Below are 10,482 nucleotides of genomic sequence, written 5' to 3'. Positions count from 1 at the left end.
TTACATGTACAAAAACGTATGATAAAAGCGATCCGCAAAACGCTTACCGAGCAGCTCTAGCTTTTCCGCTGGAACGGTGTCAACTGTGCTGAATAAAATGATTTTCTTTTGCTGCTGTCCTTCCGCAACACCACCCGGTTTGCTGGCATCTTCCGGTGGTGGTGGCGGTGGTTCGCATGGTTGTTCTTGGTGCTTTTTGTAACAGACTACCGAGCAGCTGCAAAAAAGGCATCGTTTACATCGAATGTTTTAGTATTGCTTTATCACTACTTACTAGAGCAAACGACAGGTCTTACAACGGTATTTATGCTCGCTCACTGCACAAATTTCACACAATCGCGACATTTTCTGCGGCCGCTTGCTCTGTTGCACGCGCGCGTGTTATTTTGTAAACAAATCGTGCTGACAGCTGCGAGTGACAGTTGATTTTAGCATGCCATAAACTCGCAGTTTCACGCAAAATCCGCCAGAGGGCCAGTATGGTACGAAATATCAAGAAAAAAAGAAAGAAATATATGGCACATATTTTTATCCACATGATCGTTAATGGTGCCATATGATGCAATGTGTAGGTGATTAAAAATTTAATTTTTCGACCAAAAAATTACGCTTACTTAATAAAGTATGAAGCCAACGCTTGATTGACAGTTTGTTGCGCGAAAATGACAGCCAGCTTAAAACGTTCTACTGGCGCCCTCTCAAACACCGCCCCAGTGGCCTAATGGACAAGGCACCGGCCTCCTAAGCCGGGGATTGTGGGTTCGAGTCCCATCTGGGGTAAACATCCAGCAATCTTTTTTCATTCCTACATGTACGGAGTGTAGTTCTTACATGTTCAACCAACATTTGTGTGACATTTTTGGAGAAAAAAAAAAAACAGTATTTAGCGCTTCCTTGTTTCACGATATTATTTCCGTGATTTTCAGATGATGGTACATTACCTGTTCTCGAAATGACTGCATTGTTTCATTTTTAGTTCAATTTCTTTCTACAACCCGAAACAAGAGCGAATGATATCCAATGCACCAAAAACAATACACAGTTCACCCATTCACTGGTAATCACTATTTGCATAAGAACAATAACTTTAACTGTCACTCAACACTTAATTATTCACAATTAACACAATGTTGCGAACATATTAAAAAGCACAAACTGCTCTTCCACTGCAAATGTAAAACTAGATGCTTCTTTACGCGTCCTTCCCAGCAGTAGCTTTGCATGAGGAAACAATGCAAATGGCGTAATGAACTATAGACGTCAGCCGCTTGCTCCGATTTTGACAGCTAGTTTATCATGGCGTCCTTTGGGGAGCATCATTTGCATTTGCAGATCTACTTCCGTGAGATGCTTGCTTGTGTAGTGCTTTCGAGACATGTTCCGGTATCGTTTCTTGTGTGTTTTAAGTGATCAAAAGTATCGAAATACATGTACGTGTGAACGGGAACGCATTGTTCCAAATATGGATAATTAAAAGTTGATCAGTGCCGGATGATATTGAATCTCTTCTCTCCCACACTTGGCAGATTAGTTCCCGGACGACAGACAACGGATGAAAGTTGTTTGTGGTTCCATCCGGGAGATGTGTGAAGTTGTGCATAACCAGCTTTTTTTTTTTTGGCAAGGACGTCCATTTTGGGTAATGTTCCAAAAAGTGATCGGAGATCGTTGCGTTGAGCGTGTCTGTTGAGAAGATTTTAATCACATCCGTACCCATCTTGTTTTTTTAGGTTGAGAGAGATTTCGTAATGCATCTCCATGATGGCGATGCATCCTACTTCATCCCGGTGTGGTGCGTCTCCCTTGTGTTGGCCCATCTTTGCTCCCAGACGCGCGCAACTTATGAATGGGCAAACCCGTACCGACCACGCACACGGATATGGTGCGCCATATACCGAAGGAAAGCGAATAAGGTGCCAAAAGGCAGCCCGGGAAGACAGACACCCACTCCCCACGCAGAGGTAACTGGCCCGGGTGGGGAACTGTAGACAGGGAAACAAACAAGGAACCGCACAACAATTCATTCACATCCGCCTCATCGACAGTGTGGTAGCCAACCTTCTCTCAGCAACATCCCCAAATCGCGACCGCGGTCGGTGACATTTCGGCTACCGGATCTGGCCGGCGGGTGGGTGGGAGGTGTTTCGCGCCAACACCATTTCACACGAACCCAGCGGCCGGACGCGCGTGCTGCAGTGTGCATTGGATCGTGGATCCGCTGGTGCGTGTATGTCTCGCACACGACGCAATGGAAGTCACGCAATCCTTCCGCGCCACCATCGCTACCAAACTACGTGCGCGCGCGCGTGTCACACCGTTTTGCGTCACGGCGCAAATCGTTTGACAAATTGAGATATTTGAAGAGAGAGAGAGAGAGAGAGAGAGTTACAACAGCCTCAACACAATTTATGACGGATCTCGTGGCACGCAGTGCTCGGACACTTTCGATTTCGTGCGGCGCACACACCCGCTTTGCGCTTTCGCTTTCGATCCGCGCACGGATGGCGTACCAGCCCGCGCGCGCGCAGGGGGAGACCACCTTGCAATGAGTCGCTTTTATGGCCCCTCGCAACTTCAATCTTTTATACCGATGCCACGTGTGTGTATGTCATTAGAAAATTGCTACTATTTGGCATTATTTGGGCCGCTACTGGGGATTGCATTTTTTTTTCTTCTACAATGATTTACGAGTGATGTGAGCGCCGGCTACCACCAACCTCCTGGTTGATTTACCACCCATGCCAACCGGCCGGGGGGAGACCAATTAATTTCGGCTAGGTGCGAAACGCCCACCAACTGCGGTTGTAACGGCGATCGGCGGGGCGAGTCCGATCCACGTGGGATTAATCGAGTGTGAAAATAATTGCTCCATTTTTCCCGACTGGCCTGTTGTTTAAATCGATGGCCGGCCGCGGTTTAGTGTATCACTTAAAGTGACGAAATGTGATGTTAGGTGAACGATGTGATAGAGTCGGAGAAAGAGACTGAAAAGGCATTACAAAAACGGCTATAGCTGCAACGATTTGCTTCGTTTGATGTCGGTCTGGTAGGGAAAGGCAGGAACCTTTCATGGTAGTTCCCAAGGGGGGCACATGCTGTTGTGTCCCCATCGTATGCAAATGGGCTTGCCTATAAAATGGGTTTTATGTGCATTGTTTTTTATTCCTCCACTTTCCCCTGAGGGAATTGGCAATCCTTAATCCATCATCCGATTAGCCGTCTCGAATAATCAAAATCCGTGCTTTGTACCATGGTCAAGAAAGTGTCCTGTAAGGGGAACAAGTCCGTTTTTTTCTGCTTTTAGAGCCATCGTTACATCGTTACTGGTTGGAAGCTGCTGCAAACGGTCCAAACACCGGGACAGGTCAATCAACCTTCCTCCCTGGGGGCAACTGTACAGGGCAGACCAGAGTGATGAACGTGAAAAATCCGGTCAACATCATCCATTTATCTAGCTGAAGTCCTGTTTTTAGGCCGCATTTTTGTTGCCACGCGGTGCCACATGACATCAAAAGAATGTCATCAGGCCACGATGTTGTTGTTGTTGAATGGCCCTTCGGAGACCTGTGCACGCCACATTTAGCGTTTATTGATTAGAAGCGACTCAATCAATCTTTTTTTTTTCTGTGCAATTTGTGCAGCATATTGCAATGAAAATCGTGTCGCTTTGTTGTTGTTTGGGCGTTACAGAAAAGCATAGCAAAGAGCATAACAGCATGCTGCGGTGCTGGGTGGGAAGAGGTCAGCATAACCGTTACGGCTTGCGACGATGGTAGTACGACCCACTCTCGGTAGATGGCAGAGCAAACAGTAGGGAGTGTAGTGGTGTGTCTAGCATGTGGCTCGTTGGTCTAGGGGTATGATTCTCGCTTCGGGTGCGAGAGGTCCCGGGTTCAATTCCCGGACGAGCCCGGATTTGTGGAGAACTTTTTTGTCGTTTTTCGACAGTGAGCAACGAGGGTTATTGTTGCTGAAGCAGGAAATTTTACTTTCTTTTAATGCATCCGGTTATGTTTACCCCCTCCGCTCGTGACACACTTCTTCGTGTACGGCTTTCTACTAGCGGAGGGGGGCCTTGCTCATTGGCCATCTCGCAAGGTCGTGTCGCACGCCGGGCCGGGGGTGAACAGACAAATCACGAAAGCGAAAGATATGCGATATTATGTACGCACCGCATTCCTCTGCTGTAACCGGGACGAACCCCGTTGGACAGTTGGACTGTTTTTAGGGCCACACTTTGCATACCTGTCTTGCGCACTTTCATCTTTCGTGTCTTTCACTCGCACTGCGTGCGTCATCCCATTTTTAACAGTTTCTTCTGTTGTTTTTTCGGGGATGCTTATCGGAAGAAAACGGATTAACGGACCATGGGTGATGTATCCGTCACGTGGTGGCTGTTGGGTTTGGGAATGATTTATAAACTCCACACACCCAACAAACTCTCTCCCCAGGGGGCGGGCAGGCAGGGCTGTTGCGTGTGTAATATCCAAATGGGACAATGGCGGAAAGGATGGGAATGCGTTTCATCATTTGTTAAACTGCCATGGGTTTTCAATTGCGCGGTTACGCGGTTGTTTGTATATCATTCATGATTTTTGCTGTGTTTGTTCGCTTTCTTTCGCGCGGTTTTGTTACGCGGGGTTGCATTTTTTCTGTTTGTTTGTCCACACACGCACATACGCTTCTCTCTCTCTCTCTTCGCTCCCTCCGTGGTGCGGTTTTGGGCAGGTGGGTGTGTGCGTGTGTGCGCGCCCGTTCAAGCGCATGTGGGACCTATCCCGGATGTGACGGTTTCGGTCTGGTTGCCGGTGGCGTAATCAGCTGGTTTCGAGGAAGAAGGGTGGTGGTCATACTTGAAGCGATTGTTGATGATGGGCGTACATATGATGCCAAATGGGCGAAAATTAGGCACTTTGGGGGGCATGGTTTTGGTTGAAGATTTCGGTTGGCTGGTGTTTGCCAACGCTTTGAGAGGATAGTTGAGGACAAATTGCTGGTCCATAAAAAGTGTTTAAAAATGTAATTTTGGTTGTTGCTGTTGATCATTGTTGACCTTTAAACCAGCTGAAATTCACATTGAAGAGTGCAGGAGGTTGAGGGGTTAAGAAAGTATAACAAAAAACTCTTTTAATTTTGCTTACCTTATCCTATTCTGGCTAATTTTATATAGATCTGAATAAATGACAAGATAATGGTATTAAAGTAATCATGATTATCATAATATTTTAACAACATAAAAACATACATAATAATGAGATTTGTAAAGTTATTTAAAAAGGAAAAAAAGAAGCAAAGGAGCTTAAAACAAGTTATGTTCGTAATTAAGTATGTAACAGAAAAGATATTATTCGATAGTTGAGCGAAATCAGGGAACATTTAGCAGACAAAATGAAAATATAGTAGAACAAAGGCACTAAAGACAGAAATAAGAGGGCAAAAAACAAAAGGATTTTGACAGTAAATAATAACCGGAAATACCTTTCGGCCGGATCGCTCTCCAACGGTAATAATTGTATTATAAAACAAAAAAATGCTGTGATTGTAACAAAGGACATTAGTAAAATATACATAAACACTATTAATTACCTTACCGTTTACTGGAACAGTTCAACACTGTAAGCTTCATTACCAATGCGTTAAATCGCTATTCAACATTGTCAAATATATGTCGAACGTACCCAAAGCAACCAATAACAGATCATTTGAGTTTTCATTGTAATTGTAGAAATGTATTTTACGATATTGAATAGTTTGCTTATGGTGTTGAGCTGGCTAGGGAAACCCTGTGAAGGCACTTATATTTTCGGAATGCATTTTTGAGGTAATTCCTGGTTTGAAATTTTAGTTTATTTATATACTTTAACACTTTTTATACCTTTTTTGCAACTCATCATTACAGGGTTTTCCGAGTCAATATTAAATTTCAACCATAAGAAAAATCTTTGCTTCGAGATGTTGTTCAACAGCTGTCAAATGTGGTATTTGCATCACAATTATAGTTCAGTTCATCAACATGATTTTCAACACGTCTCAAGCTGTATGAAGTTTTACAATTCTTTGCGATTTATTGAAAATCCCTGACTAATATTTTATTGTGATGTCAATACAATACGTGAAAGCGGTTGAAAAACATCTTGCAGGCGGTCAATAATGATCCCTGGATCCTTGTTAAAAAATGAGAAATGCCTTATTTAGGGTGTCGCATCAGTGTGTTGGGTATATCGAGACATTTTCGCGCGTGTGTGTGTCTCAAACCCGTTTAAAATTGACGGGAAAGTCCTCATTATGCAACAATCGAACGTAATTCGTAACTTCATATTGAAATTGTGCGTCTATTAGTGAAAAATATTACCTTTATTTCGTTTTTAACAAATTTTTGTGGTATTGGTCTCCTTCAACGATGCTGTGCACCATTTATAATCCATTTACTTTGGAGGTTTTGTGAATTAGATAGCTTATAAAACGGTTACACCAATATTGTATGTCAGTAGTTGTTTTGAATAATTTACGTGTTTCCTGTTAAAGAGAAGAAGATGTTAATTCCAATTACAAAGAAAGGGAAAATCATGCCCTTCTATGTTTCATCCGTATAGCTATCCGTGTGGATGTCATCATCATCATTCAATATGCATGCCCATTTATTATGTTTTTCATTCGTTCGCGCACGTTCAAGTCACTGCACGTTACAAGCAAAACCTGCACGTGTTTTTTCAAATCTTACCACAATTTCTCACTCTTTTGCGTGTAAAAGATGTCCGAATTAGTCTTACATTCCTTGTAGAGGCGTCCGTTATAAGCAGAAAAGAATGTTAAGCCTTGGAGCGCTGCCACTTGCTTGCTTACTTCATAATCAATTTCCCCGTCTTTGCAGAGCTATGGGTGGGGAAAAAAAAGATTAAAATATATCAACGCTTACCTCAAAATACCGAAACATGCATCTTGTGTGAAACACGGAGAAAGACAAACGTTTGCAGTGCATCTTTATTTTTATTACACCGGCGGCGCACATGTGCTAAAACTACAGCCCCAAAATCCTAGTGTTGCAGTTGCCAACTTACCACGCTGCTGCTGCTGCTGCTGCATTCCCAATGCACCGGAAACCGGTTACAAAGCCATAAGCCGCCGCCGTCGCCATCGCTTGTAATTATTTAAATCCACTCCATAAACTTACAGTGTGACGCACAGCAACTAACCTTAACAAAAAAGGCCCCACCGTGGCTGCCGAAACTTGGGTCGCTGGACCCAAGATCGGTATCACACACACACACACACCCGGAGAAGAGCAGACAAGAAGACACAGCAGAAGAGTGCACCAATGGGGTTCATTGTACTTTATCTCTTCCTCGCTCTCTCTCTCTCGCAAGCCGGTCACGTTACATGTCTACGAGCTTTTTCGGGTGTCCGGGGATCTGATGGCCTCCTTTTCCGACCTCACTCCTCGCCTCACGAAACACGATCGGTGACGATAAAATTGCAGTAAATCTGCAACCGTACAACAATCGGTGTACGACAACCAAAACCGAGCAGGCTTCTGGGGGCCTTCTTTCTGTAAGCTACGATTTGATTTGTGAATGCGTAACTTGCACAAAATCTACTGCTTCCGGTGTGCCGGGAAGTTTCTTCTTCTTCCCCCCCCCAAAGGAGCGTGTGTGTGTGTGAGTTTGTGTCAGAATTCCGGGTAGGCTTGCCAGGATGCAAAGAAAGCCGCGAAAGCTCCTCGTTACCCCGCTTTTTTTGGGAATGGCGATGGACGGAGAAGGAGGAACACACTTTCGTACGCAGTTGGCATCGTTCCATGGGACTCTTGGGAGGGTAGGGAGCACAATCCTCCCAGCTGTGCTGCGGGAATGCCCAACCTTGTCCCGTGCTCTCCCGGGCGAAGGCAAGATTTATCGTGTATTATCACAAAACCAAAGAAATTTCCAAAGGACCCAAGAGGATGGAGAGCGGTGCAAGTCGGAAGCCACTGTTAGCTCAACCTCATCGTTAGTGAAATTGGTCGGGATTTTGGGGGGGAAGCTTTTTGTGCAAAGGGAACAGCAACACAAAAAGCACACACATAACGCACCGGATAGGACACAAACAACCCTGCCCCGAAGGGAAAGTGCACACTGTACGCGTGTGCATAAATGCAGCTTCTTTTAGCCGCCGAGCATTAATGTTTATCCTTTTATTTTAGGGGATGACCTACAAAAAACTCAACATTGCTCCAGCGGGAAGAAGTGCAGTGGAATGTCGCTCTTCGGATAGAGAAGCGCGTGCGAGTAACTTTACGATGGCTCCAATGGCACGGGGCGCCTGACTTATCATGCTACAGTACTTCATTCGCCCATCGGACATAACAACAACAAAAAAATGCTGAAAGACACACACAAACACACACACCGGATGTACACCGGAATCCGTGCAAACCGTGTCGGGTTCCCCTGAGCGGTTGCCACGGTCTGCAGGGACAAGGCGACAGGGTCGGTCCTGTTTACGACTTACTGCAGCGCGCGGCTGTCACCTTCCGGAGCGGCAGCAAACAGCAAAGCCGCCGTCCCCATTGCCCTTCCGGACACCGGGGGGAAGCCGGCCCGCCGGCCAAATTATCCCTCATTGCGTGATTGTGGCGATGGGGAGAAGGTTTGTTGTTTTGGCACTGCAGATTTTCAATTTTCCCAATGCAGATAACAACCACCCCTTGGAAGATGATGTGCCGGGAGGGGAGGGATTGCGTTTATTTTTAGTATTTTTTTCAGGGAAGTCGGTTTAATATTTCTGCATCAACACCGTTTCGGGTGTGTGTGTGTGTACGGACCGCGGGAAGGAAACCGCTCCCGTTCCGGTTCTCGTCCGGTTCCATTTCCGGTCGTGCTTATGGCGACCACTAAACCTGCTGCTGCTGCTGCTGCACACCAAACCAAAGAAAAGCGTCCCCAAAGGGGAGGACGAAACGAATGTGGAGTAAATATTGACCTATATCGTTTCGCACACGGTGCGCTATTGCAGATTCGGCCTGTTCGCCAATGGGAATGAGAAAAAGGGAAGCGCTGACCACCAATCTGTGGTTGGGAGTGTTCCATCCCCAATTTTTCCGCGTTGATTGCTTAGCCGCCCCATCCCTTCCTAAAAAGCTTTATGTCCTCACCGAAGGGGCTGATGGTTTGCTTTTAATGTTCAATTCCTTCCCGGCACGTCACGGCCGTATTGGTATGGAATGTGCCGGATTGGACTAAAATACGTTAGCGGATTATTTTATTTGCCTCCTCGCGTCACCATTTGTTGTGGAGGCTGTGTATGTGTGTGCGTTTTGCGAGGTACCATTTTTATGCACTCACACACACACTACCTCGGATGCAGCTATAAATTTATCTCTGGCTGGCTTGTTGTAAATAAATCTACCGTGACTGCCGCGAAACAGCAGTGTATACGGCATATGCGGACGGTGGTTTTAGGCGTTTATGGAGTTTTTTTTCCCATTCGAATAATTCTATTTTCACAACTTGGTTGGTGGCGCTTGTGTACCTTACGTTTTTGGGGATTTTTGTTGTGTGGAACATTATCTATGGAAAAGCCCAACAAAAAAAATTGGGGTAATATCACAACCTGCACGGTGATGCTGTCTATCGTTTTAATCGAAGCAGGGTTCGTTTGCGGAAGATCGTGAACGTCACCATCGAAGCGCGTTGTGGAGTCCTGGCCCTGGTTTATTTCTGATTTTTTTTTTCTATAAACTGTTCAAAGTTCAACTAAAAACGGCACGGTCCAACGATATCACGTCATGTGACTAGTGATGTGAAAAATGAAGTATTTGGGTGAATCGATTGCGGCTAGCTTCAAAATTGTTTGGAATCGATTTCGAATAACAGGTCAGCAATCAGTTTTCGGATTCGTTTCCGAAATTAGAATCAATTCCGTAATTGAAATCGAACATCGGTTCCGGAATTGGAATCGAATCCGGAATTTGAATCTAATCCGGAATCAGAACCGGCTCCCGAAATGGGCTCCGGAATAGGCTTCGGAATAGGCTTCGGAATCTGTATTGGAATCGGCTCTGAAATCGGAGTCGACTCCAATTCTGGAATCGACATCGGTTCCGATGTTATAATCGTTTCCGGAATCGGTATCATTTCCGGAATCAAACCAGTTTTGGGCATCTTTATAAGAATTAGATTTTGGGTCGTATCTACAATTGTATCGTAAGCCACAAATGTACTTGTGAACAATCCATTCTCATGATATTCTGGAACTGATTCCCCTTATGACATTTCTGATTTAATTTTAGTACTGATTATAATTCCGATACCAATTCCAATTCCGGATCCAATTCTGATTGTAATATCTGGACCGATTCCGAATCCGGAGATAATTCCGATTACGGAGTCGATTGTATCGATAGCCGCAAAGGATCCAAAGTTGTACTTGTAAACGATCCATTATCTTGAATATTCCGCTTATGAAGGCTTCTGATTTCAATTTAGAACTCATTTTTGGAGTTGA

General features: G+C 45.0%; 1 protein-coding gene and 2 non-coding genes across 3 annotated transcripts in view; 2 read left to right on the top strand and 1 right to left on the bottom strand.

Moving 5' to 3' along the window:
• The window catches only part of LOC1280796 (zinc finger HIT domain-containing protein 3), a 76,094-nt gene that overhangs the window by 303 nt on the left and 65,309 nt on the right, over nucleotides 1-10,482 (bottom strand). Inside the window, exons 2-3 of the mRNA XM_320662.4 lie at nucleotides 275-355; nucleotides 48-217 (exon numbers count right to left, since the gene is read on the bottom strand). Coding sequence (XP_320662.3) covers nucleotides 48-217; nucleotides 275-345 — 241 coding nt within the window. The 5' untranslated portion in view covers nucleotides 346-355. The remainder of the gene's footprint in view (nucleotides 1-47; nucleotides 218-274; nucleotides 356-10,482) is intronic.
• On the top strand, nucleotides 708-780 carry Trnar-ccu (transfer RNA arginine (anticodon CCU)). The gene has a single exon. It is a non-coding gene; the product is annotated as a tRNA-Arg (tRNA).
• On the top strand, nucleotides 3,841-3,912 carry Trnap-cgg (transfer RNA proline (anticodon CGG)). Its single transcript has one exon. It is a non-coding gene; the product is annotated as a tRNA-Pro (tRNA).

Source organism: Anopheles gambiae, chromosome 3 (assembly GCF_943734735.2).
Source record: "Anopheles gambiae chromosome 3, idAnoGambNW_F1_1, whole genome shotgun sequence".
NCBI lineage: Eukaryota > Metazoa > Arthropoda > Insecta > Diptera > Culicidae > Anopheles > Anopheles gambiae.
This window is presented reverse-complemented; position numbering and strand designations above follow the sequence as displayed.